The sequence below is a fragment of the Drosophila tropicalis genome, unplaced genomic scaffold, assembly GCF_018151085.1.
Source record: "Drosophila tropicalis isolate 14030-0801.00 unplaced genomic scaffold, ASM1815108v1 contig_443, whole genome shotgun sequence".
NCBI classification, from domain to species: Eukaryota; Metazoa; Arthropoda; class Insecta; order Diptera; family Drosophilidae; genus Drosophila; species Drosophila tropicalis.
Window position 1 is genome coordinate 6,719,283 of NW_027172907.1, and position 23,115 is coordinate 6,742,397.

At 38.3% G+C, this 23,115-nt stretch overlaps 2 protein-coding genes across 3 annotated transcripts in view; one reads left to right on the plus strand and one right to left on the minus strand.

Moving 5' to 3' along the window:
• trio (trio Rho guanine nucleotide exchange factor) overlaps positions 1-17,939 on the plus strand; it is a 45,725-nt gene extending 27,786 nt beyond the window's left edge. The window contains 11 exon segments of the mRNA XM_068286582.1: positions 2,043-2,340; positions 2,447-2,507; positions 8,280-8,385; positions 8,571-8,831; positions 14,117-14,167; positions 14,237-14,389; positions 14,452-14,570; positions 14,631-14,747; positions 14,816-15,005; positions 15,066-15,443; positions 15,532-17,939. Of these exon segments, the coding sequence (XP_068142683.1) occupies positions 2,043-2,340; positions 2,447-2,507; positions 8,280-8,385; positions 8,571-8,831; positions 14,117-14,167; positions 14,237-14,389; positions 14,452-14,570; positions 14,631-14,747; positions 14,816-15,005; positions 15,066-15,443; positions 15,532-15,735 (1,938 nt within the window). The 3' untranslated portion in view covers positions 15,736-17,939.
• Positions 17,940-18,625: 686 nt separating this feature from the next.
• aln (allnighter) lies at positions 18,626-20,442 on the minus strand. Of its 2 annotated transcripts, XM_068286583.1 has the most exons (5): positions 20,126-20,442; positions 19,905-20,057; positions 19,713-19,850; positions 19,444-19,652; positions 18,626-19,383 (listed from the first exon to the last, which is right to left on the minus strand). In XM_068286583.1, exons 1-5 carry the CDS (start codon positions 20,273-20,275, stop codon positions 18,762-18,764), a joined length of 1,272 nt encoding a protein of 423 aa, XP_068142684.1. In that variant the 5' UTR covers positions 20,276-20,442; the 3' UTR covers positions 18,626-18,761. The 2 variants fall into 2 exon arrangements, with proteins under 2 accessions (XP_068142684.1, XP_068142685.1); XM_068286584.1 differs by lacking the exon at positions 20,126-20,442 and having other exon boundaries at positions 19,713-19,842; positions 19,905-19,920.
• Between the last annotated feature and the right edge of the window lie 2,673 nt (positions 20,443-23,115).

The following is a 23,115-nucleotide window of genomic DNA, read 5'->3' on the forward strand; positions in this document are numbered from 1 at the left end:
ATAGACACACATGTACACACTCACATAAACACAAGCGCGGCACGTTTCCGTGTCAGTGAAGCTTAATTAACAGAGCTTACCGCTGCCTCCTGCCACTTGCCTACTTCTCGCTTCTATCGTCAAAAAAAAAAAAAAAAAGAAAAAGGAAGCTGGCCAACTTTGCCTCTCAAAGCGGGTAAAACACAGGCAGACACCGATAGAGAGAGATAGAGAAACAGAGGGAGAAAGAGAGAGAGAGAGAGAGAGGAAAGCAAGTGAAAGACATGGAATATAGGCAGCCAGGCGTCCATAATACACTAAGCTGCTGTTGCTGTTGCTTTTACTCTTGCTCCTGCTTCTTCCTGTACCCGCTGATGAAGTTGATTTAATTGCGCTTATGAGCGGCCTTTGCCTCCTTCCACGCCATGCTCCTTTTTGCTACGCCTCCCACGCCTTGCCCTGCCCTGCCTCACACACGTCTTTGGTGACATGGTTTTTGCCAGTTGCCAGTTGCCGGGGCCAGGTGTTTATATTGCGGCCTGAGAGCTCTCACACATGTGTGCACGCGCGCGCTTTGCCCGCCCCCAGGTTTTTATGACCCAAGCGACTCTATATAAATATTGTATATATAAAATAAATATTATAAACTCGCAGGCCATTGAAAACGCAGCCACAGCTGACGATGTGATGGGAGAGGGCAGCACTATGACAAAAACGACACAACAAAGGCAACAAAAAAGAGAAAAGCAAAAAAGGAGAACTGAAAACCTTAATGACATGTTGGGATTTCGGTTTGAGTTTATTTGTTGTGCTTTTTAAACTGGATCAACACCGACCTTAAATATCTGATTATTAAGTTGAATTTTATATTACCCCCCACACAGGGAAACACAAAAATCAATATGTCAATGAAAGAAAAATAGGAAATGAAAGGGTTAATCGCAATATTTGCAAAACTTCTTAAGATAAACTTGTTGGCAAAGGTAAAAAGTTTCTATTTTCGAATTACAAATAGAAATTCAAATTTCTTTAAGATGCACCTAAAAAGCAAACAATTTCAAATCGAATTGAGCAAACAACTTGAGTGAAAAACGAATGCAAAAGAAAGTATTAAGTCAGCTTTCTTTAAATTTATTGAAAATCACAAAATGCGATGAGATTTTTTAGTTCCCTTTGTATTTGAAAATATACCCAAATTGTCGGTCTGATTCATTTGGGATTCTCGTATTATTGTCGAGCTCTTTTAAAGGACTCACTAAGTACGCGATTAAAGTATATAATAGTCGTAATTTTCAATTCAATCTCAGAAAGTTCTATAAATGATTTCAAAGAAAAGCCTTTTGTTGCGGTGAAGATCCTTTTATTACTTTCATCATTTAGACACTCGATTGGCTTTCCTTTCTTTCACTGTGTGGGTGTGTGAGAATATTTTGTGGTTTTCTTTCATGGTGTGGCAATTAGGCATATTACACACACACACACACACACCGAAGGAGAGAGTGTGCGTGTGTGTGTGGGTTATATGTAAATTAATAAACTTATACATTATTAATGCACATAACGTTGCTTGGTTGCCTTTGGTTGGTTGGTTAGCTTGTTGATTGGCCGTTGAAAGGCTTAAGGCGGCAGCTTCTCGTCCTTCTCCTCCTTCGTCCCCCTTTTTGCTTTGTTTCTTCTGCTTTTCTTTGCTTCCAGTGGTAACTTTTGCATATTTAATGAGACAATAGGCGTCTTGTATGGGACTTGAATAGCTTTCTAATTAGTTAGTGTTCATTTTTGCCAATGAGGTGTGTATGTATGGGTGTGGGTATGAGTATGAGTATGGATATGAGAATGGATATAAGTATGGGTGGGCATTCAAGGGCAAGTGATGGATTCATAGAGTCCTTGTCGAGGGTCGCGGTCAATCAATAAAATCCACTCGACCACTTGTGATGCATGCACATAATGCCCATGATATAATCATTTTCCTCCTCCCCATCATCATCATCATCATGAGCTTAGTTTTTCTCTTTCTCGCTTATACCTCTATAATTATTGTATCTATTTCTCTCTTTTTGCAGCTCGGCAATCAGGAAGCTACCTGGGTGGTTGCCGACTACACAGCCAGCTCGGGCAGCAATGAGCTGAGTGTTAGTAAGGGACAGCAAGTGGAAATTATTGAATTGCCCACAGCCAGTGAGCCGCACTTTTGTCTGGTACGTCTCAATCTCCAGCATGACGATGCTGCCGTGCAGGAAGGACTTGTGCCTGTTGCAGTGCTCAAACCGCCGCCAGGCTCACACAAGCCAGCAAGTTCATCGTCGTCAGCCGTCGGGGCGGCAGCTCAGAAGGCCAACGATAGCATGCAGCAGGATCAGGGTAAGTTTCTCAAGTCAATTGATCACTCCTACAAAAAACAAATTCCTTTATTTATTCCTTCATTTGTTTAACTAAATTCTTTGTTTTGTTTTTGAAATTCCAACAGGCAATCGCAGCGGCAAAGCGGATGCTCTCTCCTCATCCACCAAACGCCGTGGCTTTAGTGGGTAAGTTTTAGTTTTACTCTTAGCTTAAATAAGTGAGACTCTAAGCAATATTGAATTGCTCAAAGATAAGACTGAAAAATACTCTGCTGTTTCAAATTTATAAAATTATTAACCCAGTAGCCGCACCCTCTTGCGACCTCTCCTAAGTAGGGAACTACATTTGTTTGTTATCAGCAATTCGCTGTCCTGCCCTGCCCTGCCGATTCCATGGGAAGGGATGGAAAGCGTGTCATACAATTTATCAGACATTCACACCGTCAACAGGCCAAACCGCACCACAGAACCACTATATTCGTCATGGGGTTTTTGTTTTTGTGTGTGTTTATTTATTTATTTTTTTTTAATACAGCAACATTAAGTTATTCGCTACCATGTCCTACCGAGATAAAGTCGTATGCAATACGTACATATATATTCAAAGACTTAATTTACAACTTATCAAAGGAATGAACAATTGCCTCATGATACGCTGCTTATCCTCCTCAAGTTGCGTCATCTAACGATTAGATTTAGACTTACGAATTACTCATACCACCAAATATTATGCAATATAGATGATGATCTTTAATATAGATTTAGCTAGACTATAAAATGATCAAAGAATAACTGACTAACTAGTTCAGGCATTGAACTTTAGTTTATTATAGGTCATTTATTTCGCATTTTTATTATTTTAAATATATTTAACTTATGTTCAAGGTTAAAATATAGTTCACAAATTCATTTCGATTCGATTTGAAATGGATTTCCTTAAACAATTTGCGTTCTATAGTTTATGTTTTCCTGTTTGCTGTTTGCTTGTGTACTAATGTTTTTCGTTTGGGCCTGTAATCGCGTGCTTCACCCAACTCAGGTCGGGCACAAGCCATAAAGATATAAACCTATTACAATAACAACTACTACTACTACTGGTCGGTTAGTCGAAAGAACTCAAAACACAATTTGCTACGAGAGAGAGAGGCATAAGAATAAATGCTCAGCTCTTACCATTTGCCTTGCCTTGCCTTGTCTGTGTTATTCGTACTCAGTTGAGTTGGTTGAGTCGAGTTGAGTTTAGTTTGAGTAATATACTCTTCTTCTGTTGATTCTCCAGAAATCGAAAGCCGCCTACAAAAACGAAAAGAAAAGAAAAACACACACACACACATACAGGCACACACTCGCTGAACAGAAAGAGAATAATAATAATAATAATATTGTATATATCAGAAGGCAGAACAGTTTCATTTTGTCCGTCAGCTAGCTCAGTTTATGGTTTAACGCGTATACGCAACGTTGGTCGTCGCGGTTTCATGCTAATCGGACTTTGGGCAGTCAATTTTTTTCCCCGTTGAAGTTGAAGTTTTTTACCTTTGTCGTCGTCGTCGTCGTCGTTGTCGTCGTCGTCGCCGTTGTCGTAGTTGGTTGTTATTTAGCTTTGACTGGGCTTATCTGCAATGTGCAATAACAACAACAGCTCAGCGGTAGATAAGTATACCGAAAATGGTTTTCATTTTGAAAAAAGTGCCGCAGTTGCCGCCGCAGTTAATAACGATAATAGTAATGATAACAACAATGTGACTTTTAATTCGAATTTGTTAAATTCACAAAAAATCAAACGTCGCTCGGCCCCAGCAGCAGCTCATCAGCAGCGCCATCGCCATCGCCATCCTCATCACCATCCCCATCCTCTGCAGCATCAGCAGGCCAGTGAGGATGAACTGGGAAGCAAGGAGCTGGAAAATCGCATGAAGACCACACCGCAATTAGTAAAATCGATATCATTGAATTTGAATGATAATGGCAAACAGCGGACAACACTTCATCATCCGCATATTGTTGTCCCTGATGCCCAGCAATTTGCCTGCTTCTGCTGTCGGCCAACTGATGAGCAGACAACGGCCGAAGAGAAGCATAAAACTTGGTAAATAAACAGTTATCCGACAATGGTTTAGCTTTGTGCCTATCTTCTCACCTATTTATGTTTGTATGTATGTGTAGCAATTAGCTGAAAGACTTTGTTTCTTTGCCAGTCCCCCTCCATCTCTCCGCCACTCTTATAGTTGTGACTAATTTTCTATTTCCACTTGACAATTGAGAGAAAATGAAATTTTATTTATTTGCCACTCGGTTTTTCGAGATGCAGATTAATTATGCAGCCAATTTTCTCTCCCTCTTCCAACTTTTCCCTCTCTTCGTCTTTCTCTTTCTCCATTTCACGTATGAAATTTTTGAATTTCCAGTTCGATTGTGGCAATTAGACAGACACGTTTCCCATTTGATTGTTTGTTTGCTCTTGCCGTTGTTATAGCTTATTTATCTAACCTCTCCAGCTTTCCGCACATTTCTCCCTTTTCCCCTTTGTGGCGTTTGGCATCAATTTAACTTTTGGTTTTTGGATGCTAGAGAACTTTTTTTTTTGTTTGATTAAAGATAAAATACCAGAGATAAGTGAGGGGAAAAACGGGGAACAACTATTAAACACAATCCACCTTTTATTAGATGAGATTTATTGAAATTATATTGTCTCTTGTTTCGGTATTTTTGGTTCTTTCATTGTTGGAAATGCCCCAATGAGAGTGAGAAATGTTTTGAATGCAATTAAAAGCAGATAATTAAAGAGTCTAGAAATGACAATTTCAGAAGGGCATCAAATATTTTGGGTAATCCCATACCCCACCCTGGGCCCGTCACCCGCTTCCTGTGTTACTCTCATAAATTAAGTCATGCCAACAAAACCGGTTACAGACTTTTCCCCGCTTAACAAATCAAAATCAAGAAAACCTGTTGTATGAGATCTATAATAATTATATATAATTTGTTATTGTTTATCATTAACAATATGCGTGTGTGTGTGTGTGTGCTGCATTGGTTTAAAATTCTTCCCCCTATGTGTATATTCAGGGAATCAGCTGGTCGATTTGCATTAGTCAAACAAAATATATGAGATGCTTTTGACTAGCATTTAGTAGTAGTTTTTGTTAGTTGTGAAATTTCTAGTTGAATTCACAGGAAACTATAGAGATCTGTAAGGAAGTTGATAAGAGTCAGACCTTCACACTTCCTGCTAAACAGACTTTATCCGACTTTTGTTTGGTTTTTTTTGAGGCTTTGCTTAATAATATTCTCAAATGAATGTCTCAAAATTTCTTCTGAATTAGACGACTTATCTAGAGAGAGAGAGAGACTCGATTTATGTTGGCTCTTATTACATTCTGTTATTTCATACATTTTACATAAAAAAACAAACAATAATATAAACATTGCTTATTGTTTAATACTTGAGGATTAGTCAGCAGCCTAGGAGACCTGTAAGTGACTTCGTCATTAGTTGATAAGAACAAAAAAGAAAATGAAACCAATAAAAAAAATAAGGAAGGCGATAAAAGGCTTCTTCGAATGGTTGGGTATTAATCATGCCAAGCCTAGAAGTATCGAGGGGTTTCTGGTCCGGGGGGCGGGAGAGGTTGTGAGATAGGGCAAATGAAGCATAAATAAATTGATGGACAACAATTCCATAATTTTGCGACTCGGTAATTGCAAATTCGAATGAAATTCAAAGCCGTTCCCAATACTTATCAATATTCTTATCAAGGTAAAAGCTTTTCCACTAGTTTCTTGCAAATTCGTTTGCTACCGTTTAGCATAGTTGGACACAGACATTGACACAATATATGTATATATCAAACTCTATGTGTATGTATCTACCAACCAACCAACCTATATAAGATATATGTATCTATATTGTATACAATACTTTCAATATTTGCACACTAATTGGGCTCACTTGGGTGAGCATTAAGGCAGAGCGAGCAACATGAATATAGATTATTGTCTCTGGGTAGATTTGCCCATCAGCCAACCCACACACACACACACACACACACACCCCAACACACAAACACACACATACACTTACACTCATTTGGTCTCTCTTCATTCTTTGTCTCAAGCATTGTGTCAATATGCGCGTGTGTTTGTTCGGGATATATAATAGTGAGTGCAGAGATCGGGTGATAAAGTGTGTGGTGGGGGGGGGAGGGTAGGGAAGAGAAATGATAGGCGGGGCAGCGCGTGCCGCCGCCTCCTCATAGCCAAGTCCAATGAACTAAAAGGAACCGAAGAGGAAACTGCAAACTTGCCAGCCTTTGTTGCATACTTTGCGGCGACCTCATTAAACACACACACACACACACTCGAGGCTAAAGTAAATGAGACAGCGAAAGTGAGAGTGTTACAGAGAAAGAGAGAGCGACAGAGTGGGTGGAAAGGAGAGTTTGCTTATTTGCCTAAAACATTACATCAGCCAAATGAATTTTGAGGCGACCGCATAATAAATTAAATACTATTCCAGGAACTGGAACTGAACTAAACCGGACAAGACTGACAATGACTCCCTCTCGCTCTCTCTCTCTCTCTCTCTGTCTCACACACACACACACATACATAAACACCTGGCCATGTTTTCACTTTCCTCTGCCTCCTGGTTGTCCTTTGTCTATGTCAATGTTTATTTTTACTTTGAATTATGTTACAAGCCATTGAGTATTATAGTCATCCCATATTCACGATGACTTTTATTATAATTTAAATGTGTTTCGTGTTGTTGTTGTATATTTTAGCTCATTAAACTTGATCAGTTTGTTGTTGCATTGTATTTGTTTGTTGTGGTTTTGCCCCCACACACACACACACACACACACAAAACAAAGAACAAAAATTGCACTAGACAAAGACAATGAAAAAGAGAGAGAAAAGGAGCAGAGCTGAATGCGGTTTATTAATTTAAACTTTTTGCAATCATTCTACCATCTCTTTTTCTCTCTCTCTGTATCCTTTCTCTTTCTTCCCATGAGAGAAATGAAAAATGAATCCTTTTCAATTATTATTCGCAACACCATTTTCGCAGTTCATCAATTTGGGGGATTGTAGACCAAGTGATAAATGAGATTTTCTTCATGAATGAAAAGCGCCAAAGAAAGTCAAAAATTCTCTCGACCTTTTTGAGCAGCTTTTACAACTTTCGTATTAATCAAAATACGTGAAGGATATTTTTACGGTGTGCCAAAAAGTTGCAGCATAAAACGAACTGAAACGAAATGTACAATGTACATATTCTCTTCTCAGAATCATAAAACCAATTGCCACGAATTATATGACCGAGAATTCTCTTTTTCCCAGTTTTATTTAGCGTTTATTTTATATTTTTTTATTCAGCCACAAACCATGACTTTGATGAGAGAGAGAGGAAGAGCAGAAGCATAAGAGAGAAGAGCATTAAATTTTTGGCCATTTGCCATTTGGTGGTGCGGTTCTTCGGTGGGGTGGGGTGGGGTTAGGGGGCAAGAGGGGTCACCATGAACTTGGCCCCACTGTGCAATGGCGCCGGCGACAATGAAGCAGCTGCGGGTGGGCAGAGCAGCGTGCCAAGTGGCAGGCCAAGTGGCTGGCGACAGTCTCATGTTGGCCACCCAGCTGGACAGCCAATTTTCCCAAGAGTTTTTTAATATTTCGCATTTTATTTTTTTGTTTTTTGGGTATTGTTCCCCCCCCTTCGTATATATATATATATATATATATATATTTAACTACTTGATTTTTTGTCGTTTCGGGTTTGGTTTTATTTTGGCCATAGCCATGCCAAAAGAACGCGTGAGAGCATGAAATGGAAGAATTTGTTCAGCACACAGCATCCATACGAGTATTTCTGTATGAGTTTAAGAAAAGGATATTAAAGTTTCCCCAAAACTAATGAAACTTGTAATAATCTCCATCATTTTGTTTATGTTACAGGCGCAAATGGCTACCGCCACCGTTGAGGAAACTATCACAGAGCAAAGTGGAGAAGCCGCCAAATGACAAATCGCTCATCAAGAAGCCCTCGGAGAAGAATTTGCGAGTGAGTACATATACTTTACATACATACTGTGTAGATGCCATCTTAGTCTATGATATACGTCGAATATTTTATGTTCGTTTATTTATAAATTTATTTTTATATATGTATATTTATACATACATTAATATTTCTAGTATATATATCTATATACATATTGGGTACAATAACAATTTTACCTCTTTTAGACACCGCAAAAGCATGTCGAGGAGCAACAGCAGCTGGTTGAGGGTGCAGGAGGCACTGGAACGCCAGTCAATTTGTCATCAACTCCACAGTACACAACGCCGCAGCAGCAGCAGCAGCAGACTCAGCATCAAGCGGACTTTGAGCCCGATGAGGAGGCCGGTCTGGAAATGCCGCCGCCAATGAAGCCAATACAGGAGCCACATTTAATTGCCAATGGACCGCCCGCATATACAAAGGATCTCAAGGAGCCAGCCAATTTGGTAAGTCACCGAATCGAACAGATCATCCAGATTCTCCCATCATTCAATTATTAACTAAGCCCAGGTTTGTTTACTTGCCCTGAGTGATATATATATTTGAGGCAAGTTGTACTTATCGTCGATTAACCATTTGATAACCTGAATTCCTAGGTGTAAGCTGGTTATCCATTTGTTTTTGTATCTAAAGAAGGCTTTCCCAATTACTTTATTTCGCTTTCATCTCCTACGAGAAAAGAAGTCGAACAATACCTGCCCAACCCAGTCAGTTCCTCCATCCGATCCAATTCAGTTCACTGTATGCCAGCTCAACACAACTCATTGCTATTTGTTTATTTGTTTGACGGTTTCTGTTTTTGTTTGTTTTTAACGCAACCTTCTTCTCTCTAATATGTGTGTGTTTCCCACACACAAATCAAAACAGTTTATTGTAACTTTGGTCTTGGCATCATCATCATCATCATCGTCGTCTCTGTTGGCGGCGGCGGCGACGGCGTCATCCCATCCTCCACGTCATTGCCAATCCGAGCACGAGCTTTGCCTCAATTAGAAGAAAGCATAGCAAATAAAGCAGACGAGAAAGAAAGCAAAGAGAGAGAGAGAGAGAGAAAGCGAAAAAAAGGCACAGGAAAATCTACCACAAGTCCATCCATCCATCCATCCATCCTTCCGTCTGTCCATTCTATGCCTAAGTAAGAGCACAAAAAATAGCGTCGAGGAGAGGTGGCTAGGTGGGAGACCGGAGAAGACAGGGCAGCCACCTTTGGCCATAAATGCGCCACTTTATTTTTGTTTACACACAGCCAAAGCAAAAGAAGAAGACCAAGTGAAAAAAGGGAAGAACACTTGTGAATGAGTGGGTGGAATGGATGGGATGTTTCTGGTGGTCAGACAGAATAGCCACCACACGCATCACACACACACACACACACACACACACACTCTCCTCCTCCGTCTCCGTGTCTCACAACGCATAAATTTTCGTAGTCAAATTAGCCGTAGACAAGAGGAGATGCTGCTTCTGTTTTTTTGTTTCTCTCTTCGTATTTCTTGTGGATTTGTGGGTTGTGGAATGAATAAGTATATATACTTGGTCCGTCCGATCTGTCGTCCGTCCGTCCATTCGACTGTCAGTCGAGTGAATTTGCTTCTGAATTGTGATGGGGTGTACATTTTCTTTTGTTTGCTGCAGAGATTGGTACTTTTTTTCCTTCTTCTTTCTTTTTCTCTCCCTCTATCATTTCGTTTTTTGATATAGTGAATCAGTGAAAGGAATTTTTGAAAAGAATGTCGAGCAATCATTTACTGAGGCTACGGGAAATTTATAAAGCAATTTAGTTTAGAAAAAAAAAGCCAGGAGAAACATCATCCTTAGTAACGAAAGTTATAAATTTTATGCTCAATTTGTTCTAGTTAAGATGAAGCCAGGTTTGAAGAAGAAGAATAAGTTCCTTAGCCCGATAAATATTCCATATAAACTCTTTCATATGAATATGTCTTTCTGTTTGATAATTTGATTGTTAGTTCTTCTGCTAGTTAACTTAAATGCCGCCATATTGTCTTTTGATGCCATTAGCTTTTGCTCCCCACAACTCACTCCAATCCAATGTAGTCGTCCTGTTGGTCTGTTGGCTTTGTTTCCTTCCGTTCTTCCTTCCTTCCTTCCTTCCGTCGTTCCTTCCTCTGCCCAATGTCTTTTTGGATATGACGCCAAAGTGACGCCAACTGTCGGTTGCCTTCATTTCCATCAATAAATTTAATGCTGTCTCGTCTCGTTTTGCCACCTTTCTCTCTCTCTCTGCCACTTTGTGTGTGTCTCTTTCACCTATCCCCCCCATTTGGTTGTTCGTCTTTTCTATTTTGATGATTGGCTTATTAGTTGAATTTAATGTAAATTTTTGTTTTCTGCCTTGTAAAAGTTTTTCATCTGTTGCCTTGGGTTTATATTATATTCATTTTTGTTTCGTTTTCCTGTTTTGTCAGTTTTTTGTTTTTGTTTTTCATTTTGTTTACTTGGTAGGTGCAAAAGTTTTTAACCCAGTTATGTCTATCTCTCTTGTTGTTGTTGTTGTTGTTGTTGTTGTTATTCTCGTTAACTTTTTGGCACAATTGCCATTGGGGTCTCGACCCGTTTAACTTACCTTTGTTTAGGTTCCTTCATTTCGGTATCGTTTCGCTTTTTTTGTTGTTCTTTTCATTTTTTTTTTTTTTTTTGTATTTGCATTGTCATTAAATTTTAATAGTTCTCCTTGTGCGAATTTTCGCGCCCTTTGTAGTGTGTGTGTGTGTGTGTGTGTGTGTCGGTGTGTCTGTGTGTGACATCAACAACGACTACTTCGACCATTCCAACTTCACCTACACTCCACCTCCTCCTTCTTGGCATCCGTCATCCACTCCACTCCCTGTCGAGCAACCTAATTAAATGTCACACCATGTCAGTCAGTCAGGTCGTCAGTCCGCCAGTCTGTCAGTCTGTCAGTTTGTTGTGTGAGTTGCCAGCAGGCAGCACTTGGTTTCCAATGTAAAATTTTGCAAGGTCTGCTAATGCTTCTTGCTTTTGCCCGCTGATATCAGAAACCCAACAAGTAAATCACCACAAAACAAAAACCATAAAATTTTTTATATATATATATAAGGAATAAATCATAGGAATTAGCTAGAATTCTTTCCCAATAACTCAGCTTATCGACAATTTATTCATTTGCCTGGAAAACAATTTCCTTTTGCCCAAGGAAATTGCTCACTTGCAATTATTCAATTATGAACTTGAGGGACACTTTTAGAGGCAAATTCAAAATTAATTGCACTTAAGATTTGAAACTAATGTTCAATTAGAATTTAGATCCATTTACTTGATCAATTGATTGACTGATTGATTGATCTATCTATCTATTTGCCTTAATTGTCATAAAGGGCATTTGCTCTTCGTCTTAATTGCATATCGTAGAAGGGGGGAGGAAGAGAGAAGGCTAAAATTCACACATTTATTTGTTTTGCTTGGTGGCTTTTTTTTTTGTTTTGTGATATTTCGATAAATTTATATGCATTGTTGTGTAGCCGCAAAATGCGAATTAATTTATGTATTTAAGAATTTTATACACAATGCCAACACAGCTCTCTGTAGTCTTGTTCTCAGCCAACCAACACCACCCACCCAGCCACTCTGCCGCCCTCTTTCTCTCTGCTTGGTTGCCCTCTCTTCTTACTCAATTTTCCTCAAGTGACGAAGGCGACACAAAACGAAATGTTGTTAGCGAAGCGTTGATTGAGAGTTTCTTTTTTGATTATTCTATAGTGTGAGTGTGTGGGCGGGTAAATTGTTGAATGAGGTGTCTTCCCGGCCCCTTCCACACACACACACACACACACACACACACACACACACACACATTTACATAGAATACATATGTAAAACATGCTGGGCAACAGGCAAACTATTAGGCCGTGCCACTTCGAGTCAGTTCTGTTCAGTCAGTTGTTCAGCGTTCGTTCAGTCAGTCGTCGTCGTCGACGTCTTGGGAATTTCTATATACAATATTCGTATATTTTGTATATTTCGTTTTTCGTTTTTATTTCATTTCAAAATGCGTCGTCGTCGTCGTCGTGAAATTGCAAACATCCTTATAAAGATCACAAACAGCAACAATAAATGCAACAACGATAGCAACAGATTTTAAGCACTTCTCTCTCTTGAATGACTGCTAAAACAAAAAACAATAACAACAACAACTTTAGCAACCAAAAAAGATATAAACACACACACACACACACACACACACATCATCTGCTCTTGTATGTGTGTGTGTCTGCTGAGCATTTTAAACAATCCATCCACGTGCCATTATGAGCTGTTTTTTTCGTTTATTTGTAAGCTAAATAAAAACAAAATGAATTAATACTAAATTGCATTCAATGTTGTAATAAAACAAAGCAACATTTTTTGTGTGTGTTTGAGAGAGAGAGAGACAGAGAGAGATAGATAGAGAGAGAGAATAGAAAGACTCAATGAATAAATCGACTCGTGAGCAAAATCTTATCACAAAGTATACAAAAAGGAATTAGAAAATCAAAGAAAAACAATCCAAACAACACTTTCTATATACATATATGTTTCTATGTGTGTGTGGGTGTGTGTGTGTGAGTGTGTGTGAGTGTGTGTTATCTATCGATATCTTTCTATACACTTGCAAGTCCAACCCCTTTCACTCTCTCCTACCTCACATATAATAGTCATTTGATTTGAAAAAGAACTCTTGCAGATTCTCTGCTCCTTTTGAATTGATTTTGGTTTCATTCTTTCAATGTCCTATCGAGATCAACTTAAAGTCAATCGAATCGAAAGATCCTTCATCCTTCGGTTAAAAATGAATCTAATCTCTTGGCTGACTTGAATTTTGGTTATGATATTTGAGTTGGCTTCAATCCAGGAAAAGAAAGAAGAAAATGCTTAGCAAAATATCCATACAAGGTCCCGTGTGCTAGTCACCACCCAACCCCACCTGAACCCTACCCCCTTCCCTGCCTCCCTCATCCACATACTCTTCATAGTCGCCTCTTACGTGTTATGGGGTTGTCTGTATATTTGTGTGTGTTTTAGTTTTTTGATTTTGTTTGCTTATTTATGCAAACGGCAACGAAAATAACTGAAATTAATTAGGGCTTTATTTGTGTGTGTGTGTGTGTAATGGGCGAAATAACCGTGTGTTACGAATGCTCAAACTACAAATTATTTGCCATTAAAGAGAAAAAAGAAAGGGGGAAAGGGACTTCAAAGTGTGGAAAGTTTCAACATAATCATTACTCAAACAGAAAAAAAAATGTCCTGAAAAAGATCAGAATTCATGTGAAGTAAACAATTTGACGCAAGACACTCTCATTTAGTTTTTTTAAAATTAAGAAATTGCAGTAGAAAAAAATGATGTTTACATTCACTGACAGCCACGAATCACTGTGCCTGGTCAATAGGGCAGGAGGAAAAGTATTTGTACACAGTGTACAGAAATAAACAAATGATTCAATTGAATCGAATTGTGTGTGGTTTACCTACTTAATATAGACTAAGGTTGTTCTATTTATTGTATGATTTGTTTTTGTTGTAATTTATAAATATCATCCCTCCACAAAATTTTGCAATAAAAAGTGGGCAAACTCTCTCTCTCTCTCCGTCTCTCTGTCTCTTTTGGGACTGCTCCTTAATTTGTTTGAAAAGTTTTTCAATTAGTTGGCCTGCTGGCATCTAGAAAACTTTCTTTTAACCTATTTGGCTTTTTCTTTTAATCCATTTACAGGCCAGCGCTGGCAAATTTGATGAAATCGAACAAATTGTCCGAGAGAGAACGGTAAGTGCTGATGACTAAAGCTAATACGATAGACAGACACTAAAGATAGTGGATTTTAACGTTTTGCAGGAGCAACATGAGTCCAATAGTCGTGTGGATGGCAGCGGTGGAAGTAGCACAGGTGGTGGAGGAGGAGGAGGAGCAGGTGGAGGTGGTGCTGGTGGTGAGAATGCCAATACCAATGGCCATGGACGTTCACATGCCGGCGATAACAATGAGGAGGTATGTCTAGAGGATGCAAAATCATTTGAAATTTAATTTACAATTTTTTGCCCATGCAACAGAATCACACTTCAGCCATGGATAGCAAAGAAGCGGCTCAAAGGAAACGCCAGCATGTGCTTAAAGAGTTGGTAACCACAGAGGAGACTTATGTCTCAGATTTGAATGAAATTGTCAATGGGTAAGTCCGCTCACACACAAACCAATTGAATTTGCTGAATCTTCTCTTCATTTCTTCCAGTTATATGGCCGAAGTGTATAATAGCAGCAGTGATATACCCATGCCCGATGATCTAAAGGGCGGAAAAATACGTTTGGTATTTAACAATATCAAGGATATTCACGATTGGCATAAGGAGTAAGTACTTTATAGAGCTAAGAGCGAACAAACTAATCTCATAATGCCCCCTTTTTTTGCCTTTGCAGATCGTTTGTGCGGGCTTTGCGCCATTGCCAGAAGACGCCCTCTGAGTTGGGTCCATTGATAAAACGTTCGACACCAAAATTCGCCATGTATTATTATTATTGCAGCAACAAACCCTTGTCCGAGTTCATAGTGAGTGCCCACTATGATTACTTTGATTGTATACGTCAGAAGCTGGGCCATCGCATGGATGTAAGTTGATAGACAGATTAGAAATCGCAATGTCAGATATTAACTCTTGTCGTTTTGCAGTTGCGCAATTTGATTATTAAGCCAGTGCAACGCATTACCAAATACGAGCTGCTGATCAAGGATCTAATCAAGGCCACTGAGGGGGCTGGCCTGCACAAGGAGGTGGCCATACTGCAGGAGGCCTATCAACAGATGAAGGTGGTCGTTAACACAGTCAACGATATGATGATGATATTGCGCAGCCTGCAGGACTTTGACGGGGAGATAACGGCCCAAGGCAATCTGCTGATGCAGGGTCCCTTGAATTGTGTCACCGAAGCGGCCAAGCAGCGTGAACTGCAAGTGTTTCTATTCCAGCAGATTATTATTTTTGCCGACATTGAGAAGGCCAAAACCCAGTTCTGCGATCCCACCTTCAAATATCGCTCCCACATACAGGTAAAGCGGGGGAGACTCAGTTAGCTTAGTCATTTCTAGCAATTCATTTCTCTCTCTCTCTCTCTCTCTCTCTCTCGCGCGCACACAGCTTAATCACATGCAAATGAAGGAGCTGGGCGATTGCCGTTTCCAAATAAAATCAACGGATCCAAATAAACCGGAAGTGGTTATGATTTGTCAGGCTTCGTCAAAGGAACGCTATGCCGAATGGTGGGGCATGTTGGAGCAGATACTTGAGCAGCAGAATGAGTTGATCAACATACTCTCCAATCCCATTCAATATCATCGCTAATGTCCATTAAGAAGAAGAAGAACAACAACAACAACAAAAAATGAGCAGTGATCCCAAATTGAGCCACTAATTAAATTAAATAATGCGTTTAGTTAAGTGAAATTATGTAAAAACGTTGATCACACACACACACACACACACACACATACACATACATAATTTCCATCATCATGATGTTGATGAATATGATAATGATGATGATGATGATGATATTGTAAAGTGTTTTGTCCTCGCACTTGTCTTTTGTCTATCACACACACATACAAACACACACACACACATACTCAAGTCGTAATTGTAATTTATTTATTTAGTTTCCCATTGTGTTTTTTTTTTCTCCATTTGTTTTTGTGTGTCGTTTCATTGCTCCCCCCTCCCTCCCCCCATCGAAGTTTAGCAAACAATTTTTTTTGTTTTTTAACTTTTTTTCTGCATTTCGTGTTTTTTTTTTTTTTTTAATGTTTAATGTTAATGCAAAAAAGTATTATATGCTCAAGTATATATTTGTTTTTAAATTACATATTTTTGAATTGTGCATTTCTCTATGACTAAACTAATTTATCTACTTTGTCTATGATTTAATTTCGTTGAACGACACAACAAATTGAGTACACGGAAATCAAAAGCAATTTACATTAAACAAAAACAACAATGAAAAAAGAAAAGAAAACAAACAAACATGCAGCACACAAAGTAAAACTTATATAACTTAATTTTAAAGTCTAGCAATTAATTTTTAAATCTATGTGAGATGTGTTTTTTTTTTTTTTTTTTTTTTTATGTTTTTCTGTTTAATTTAGATTCTAAAATTCTTTAATTGCTAATTAAGTGTAATTCTAATTTATATATATATATATATTTATATATATGTGTATGTATCTGTATGCTTATGTTTTATACAAGATAACAAAACAGAAAGAAGATGAAATGGAAAACAAATTATGTTAGCTTTAACAATTTAAGAAATGAAATCAAAACAAAATGAATGAAACATAGAGAAAGATGCAAATGAAAAGCATGAGCACGCAGCAGAGTAAATGTCAATCAGTTTTAAGTATATATATATATATATATATATACACACATATATATATATACATGGATATATATATTCCGTTTGATTAAGTTAATTATTTTAGTAATAAAAAGCCCAAACCAATCGACATATGAAACACAAAATGTTTCTGTCTAGACATATATATATATATATATCTATCTATATGTATGCCCATACATACATATTATTTATAATTTAAACAATTTATTTATTATACAAAATAATTTCTCTTGTCCAAGTTGTACAGTGTATGGTTAAGGATCACAGGAGGTCTCAGTATCAATCAATCAGTCAACCAGTCAGACACACACACACACACACACAGCAAGCAAACTACAACTACAATGGACCAGGATTTGAATGAAAATGGAGATTAACTAAACGTTACTAAGCGCTGGTTGTTGTTCACATAGAAAAATTGATCAGATTTTCAAACTATCTATCTCTATCTCTGTCGCTCTCTATCTGCAACTATTGGTGTGTGTTTTTTTTTTTTTTTTTTTAATATATCACAATTTTAAGAAAGAAAGAAGAAAAACAATAATCATTTAGCATAGCTAAATGTTAGAAGATGAGAAACAAATGACGATGATGATGATGATGATGAAATGAAATATGAAATGTATTTTTTTACACACACACACACACACTGACACAAAGAAACAAACAAACATATAAATGTAACATTGTGAAACGAACCGCCGGCATAATGAATATTTAAATCAAGAAATGGGAACGAACCAAAACAAAACAAAACAAAAAACATATTAAAGAAACCAAATGAAAAGGAACAGGAAAAGCGAACCACAATGAAATGTGGCAAAGAACTTTCAACATTTTTTCTACATTTTTTGCACCACAAAAAACAAACAAAACAAAGTCTAAAAACAAAAAATGGCAATTGATAACTCTAAAAAAAAAAAAAACCAAAAACCAAAAACAAAAACTCGATATAGATATACATAACAAATATGTAAAATATTCGAAGAAATTTTTTTTTTTTTTTTGTGGTCCCGAATTATTACTCACACACACACTCAAAGACACACACACACACACATATACATCTATTATGGAACTAAACTAAACTAATTGTTGTACTTTAAACGAAAAAGAAAACAAAAAAACAAGAAAATGGCAAACAAAATTAAGCAAAAATCAACCAAAAACCTGTTACCAGCTGAGCAAATGAGCGCGGAGGGCAAAGTAAAAAAAAAGATATTCTAGATAATTGTGTGGTAAATTTATCTGTGTGTGGTACTATATATATATATACATATATATGTATACATGTATATTTTTTTTTTTTTAGTTTATCTAATTAATATACATAAATCGATATATATATATATATATATATATATATATAAATATGCATACAAATAGACGTGTTAATCTGTGTTTTAGGCGAGTAAGTAAAAAAAAGAGCTAGAAAAAACAAACAAGAGGAAGAAGCGAATCGTTCACTTGGAGAGCTCCAAGAAGATCCACAAAAACAACAAAAACAGCATCTAAGGCATAATATGCATTATATGAATATATGTAACCAAAAAAACAAAAAGAAAGGAAAAACAAAAACTAGAACAAAAACAAAAACCGAAAAGAAACAAAAGCATGTAATCTGAATTTAACAATTTTCAAAGTGAATAATAAATGCAAAACAAAAAAAAAAAAAAAAAAAACAAAAAACCCCCAAATGATTCAAATGAGAAGCCCGCCCAAAAGTAGGCAACACAATAATCGTTACCCGCTGAGACATTTGCTTTGTATCAAAATGGTAATTATTTATTTCTCTCTTTCTTTTTCTTGTTATTGTTTATAACTAATTTGTGTAAAAAATTCTATTGGGTTTTGTTTGTTTCTTTTTATTTCTTTTTTTTTTTTTTGTAGGTGTAATTTATATATGTTTGAGCAAAATCTTGAATTTGAAAATGGAAAATCTACTCGGAACTGCACTGTGAGCACATTATTATGGAATCTGTCTCTGTTTTGGAGGAACTTCATCATTGTTAGCCTTATCGTTAGCTCCGGCTCCGCCTACGGGTCCTCCTCCTCCTCCTGCTGCTGCTGCAATAGTCTGCTGATGCAATTGTTTGATTTCATTATATAGCCTAACAGCTAATTGCATATTTGGCGCCTGTCGACGACCTGGCACCTGTTGGTCCTTGGCCGGATCAATGCACATCTTGATTAACTTTTGCAGGGGACGTGCCAAACGGACGCCGCTCAATAGGCCCGGCTGAAAGGTGCCACTGCCCAGGAGAATGTGCTCGCAGAATATTTGAAAATTATTATTCTGCTGAATGTTCGTGCAGGCCTGACGCTCCTCGTCGCACAGTCCACGACACGAATGGAAGTTGCAGTCTTGATGCCGATGGCAACGGACACCCCGGGACATGCGTTTGTCCAGTTGGCTCTCCACATAGACATGCTCGGCCGATTGGTATTTGAGACGATGCTCCGGCGTTAGGCCAAAGCGATTCACCTGCATTTTGCACATCTTCAGAGGTTCCGGTTTCATTTCGTCCAGTCGGAATAAGTACTCCATGATGTTGAGAGCGTGCTTGAGTCGCTGCTGGCGATTGGAAGCTCTGAGCAAGAAATAACAAATGTGAGTTGACTACAAAACAAGAGGGACGAAAGTTGCTTACAAATATTGCATAATACTGGGATTGGATTGAACAATTTGCAATCCTTCGGTGGCATAATATGGCCCACAGGAGCCCAGCACAGATGGAAATATGGACTCTTCATCGAATAGTTTGCCCATCATATAGTTGTTATCCTTGAACAGGCGCCAAAAGCTAACCATTTGCTGGGAATTGTTATCTGATATCTCTTGATTGACCAAAGCACGAATCTACATAGAGGAAACATAATACTCAGCCTATCTCGCTCTCTCTCTCTGTCTCGTCCTTACCATATTATCATCTAGAGTAACATTATAGGCCAATATTATGTGAAGCTTGACAATTTCATGGAATTCCTCGATTTTTGGATAAATTGCTTCACCCTTGCTGTTCTTCCAGCTCAGTTCATCGTCGTTGTGTCTGGCCAACTGGAATGTAGACAAACATTAACCAAGGACAACATCATTAGCACTTTAGCCCACCTTCACGGCGTACACATCGCCATTCTTTTCGGCCGTAAACAAAATGGTCTTCATATCGTTCAAAGGGCATTGGAAATTATCAAAGTTCGTCTGCGTAGCACAAAGCTCCTCGCACAAGGATCCACTGTACTCATGCTGCTCGAATTTCTGGCACTGTTCGGGCAAGTGTATTTAGAGTTATTATGCATACATCTTAAAGTAGATTCCCTTGGAGAACTCACCATCAGATTGAGGCTTCTGTGGGACATGAGTTTGAAACAGAACTTCAAATTGAGAAAGGCATAACTGAAAAGGCCCACCGCCAGGAGGACTGCAATAAGAACCGTTCGCTGCATTCCTAGACGAAATTTTCGTGGTAGGGCCGTCAACATGCTTTACTCTATTTAATATCACTTATCATTTTGAATGGCCCTTATTATATTTCCTAATTATAATATCGTTATCCTCTTGAGGTGGTATACACTCTGCAAATAATTTGGCATAAGAACTACTGCTCATGCGCATTAAGGCGCAGCACGAGCTACGATAGAGCGACGCCAATTGTGGCAGGACCGGAACAAAATGCATATTTATCGATAAAAACATTTAAACATGTTGCAAAGAGTTTTTTTTTTCGAAACCGATTGATATTTGTACATTGTCACATCATGACTTTTTTATGCCAAAATCAAAGTCAAAATTAATTCTTACAGCTTGAAATAGTTTAAAATCTAGCAAAATTATAAACACAGCTTTTTCGACTTGGAAATTTTCCAAGTCCCAAATAGAACAAAAAAACTCGACAAAAACCATAAAATCCTTGATAACTCAGCTCTCCGCAGGACTATCGAGATGTCCTTTGCACCGACTTTGGTGCTTGATGATTGGAACTTTTTGGCACCATCTTTGTCCTGATCCTTCAAAGGACTCTCGAGATATTTGCAATTTTACGTCAAACATAAATGTCCTTTTATCTCAGCTTCCCGAAGGACATTCCAGGATCTGTTGGTGTCAGTCAAAGCGGGTCATTAAGGACTACCATCTGGCCAAAGCACATCCTGATTGTCCTTCAAATGGCTAAGTTATAAGGACATTTATGTTATTTTTACCACTTTCTGGCCATTTTTGTGGCTCACCCCCTTACAAAAAATCGAGCAACATTTTTGGAAGGATATTGAAAATCCTTGAATGCAGATCGATAGTCCCGATCTTGGAGAAACAGAAAATGTATGTCCTGTCGAAATCCGTCAATGTCCTGCGAAGTTATAGGCTAGAGAAAATAATCCTTTTTTCGTTTTTTAGCTCTAAAATCCGCAAATCCTGCCGCAGGACGAAAGGACTTGGCTCCCTATGATGTCCTTGATGATCTTTACGGAACGGCATGAAAAAAAGTTGGGGTCATCTAAGGATGAAGGACATGATATTTTCTGAAAAGGTCCTTGTTCTCAGCTATCCGAAGGACATTCCAGGACCTGGTGATATCAATCGATGCCCATGGTCAAGAAGCTCCCTTAGGCCAAACGACATTCTTCTTGTCCTTAAAACGACCGAGTTATGAGCAGTTTTCTGATTTTTGGACTTGTAATTTTTCCAAGTCCCAAATTGAAGGAAAGGATAAAAAAATCTGATGAAAACTACAAAATCCTTGATATCTCCGCTCTCCGCAGGACGATCGCCATGTCCTTTGCACCAAATGTAGTCCTTGATGATTAAAATATTTTAACATCAGATTCGTCCTGATCCTTCAAAGGACTCGCGAGATATTTGCAATTTTACGTCAAACAGAAATGTCCTTTTATCTCAGCTTCCCGAAGGACATTCCAGGATCTGTTGGTGTCAGTCGAAGCGGGTCATTAAGGACTACTATCTGGCCAAAGCACATCCTGATTGTCCTTGAAATGGCTGAGTTTTAAGGACATTTATGTTATTTTTACCACTTTCTGGCCATTTTTGTGGCTCACCCCCTTACAAAAAATCGAGCAACATTTTTGGAAGGATATTGAAAATCCTTGAATGCAGATCGATAGTCCCGATCTTGGAGAAACAGAAAATGTATGTCCTGTCGAAATCCGTCAATGTCCTGCGAAGTTATAGGCTAGAGAAAATAATCCTTTTTTCGTTTTTTAGCTCTAAAATCCGCAAATCCTGCCGCAGGACGAAAGGACATGGCTCGCTATGATGTCCTTGATGATCTTTACGGATTGGCATGAAAAAAGTTGGGGTCATCTAAGAACGAAGGTCACAAAAATTAACGAAAATGTCCTTGTTCTCAGCTATCCGAAGGACATTCCAGGACCTGGTGATATCAATCGATGCCCATGGTCAAGAAGCTCCCTTAGGCCAAACGACATTCTTCTTGTCCTTAAAACGACCGAGTTATGAGCAGTTTTCTGATTTTTGGACTTGTAATTTTTTCCAAGTCCCAAATTGAAGCAAAGGATAAAAAAATCTGATGAAAACTACAAAATCCTTGATATCTCCGCTCTCCGCAGGACGATCGCCATGTCCTTTGCACCAAATGTAGTCCTTGATGATTCAAATATTTTTACATCAAATTCGTCCTGATCCTTCAAAGGACTCGCGAGATATTTGCAATTTTACGTCAAACAGAAATGTCCTTGTATCTCAGCTTCCCAAAGGACATTCCAGAATCTGTTGGTGTCAGTCAAAGCGGGTAATCACGGACTACCATCTGGCCAAAGCACATCCTGATTGTCCTTGAAATGGCTGAGTTATAAGGACATTTATGTTATTTTTACCACTTTCTGGCCATTTTTGTGGCTCACCCCCTTACAAAAAATCGAGCAACATTTTTGGAAGGATATTGAAAATCCTTGAATGCAGATCGATAGTCCCGATCCTGGAGAAACAGAAAAGGTATGTCCTGTCGAAATCCGTCAATGTCCTGCGAAGTTATACGCTGGAGAAAATAATCCTTTTTTCGTTTTTCAGCTCTAAAATCCGCAAATCCTGCCGCAGGACGAAAGGACATGCCTTCCTATGTTGTCCTTGATGATCTTTACGGATTGGCATGAAAAAAAGTTGGGGTCATCTAAGAACGGAGGTCACAAAAATTAACGAAAATGTCCTTGTTCTCAGCTATCCGAAGGACATTCCAGGACCTTATGATCTCAGTCGATGCGGACGAAGAAGGACGTTAATATGGCCAAAGGACATCCCAGTTAGCCTTAAAATAGCCGAGATATAAGCAGTTTTCTGAATTTTGGACTTG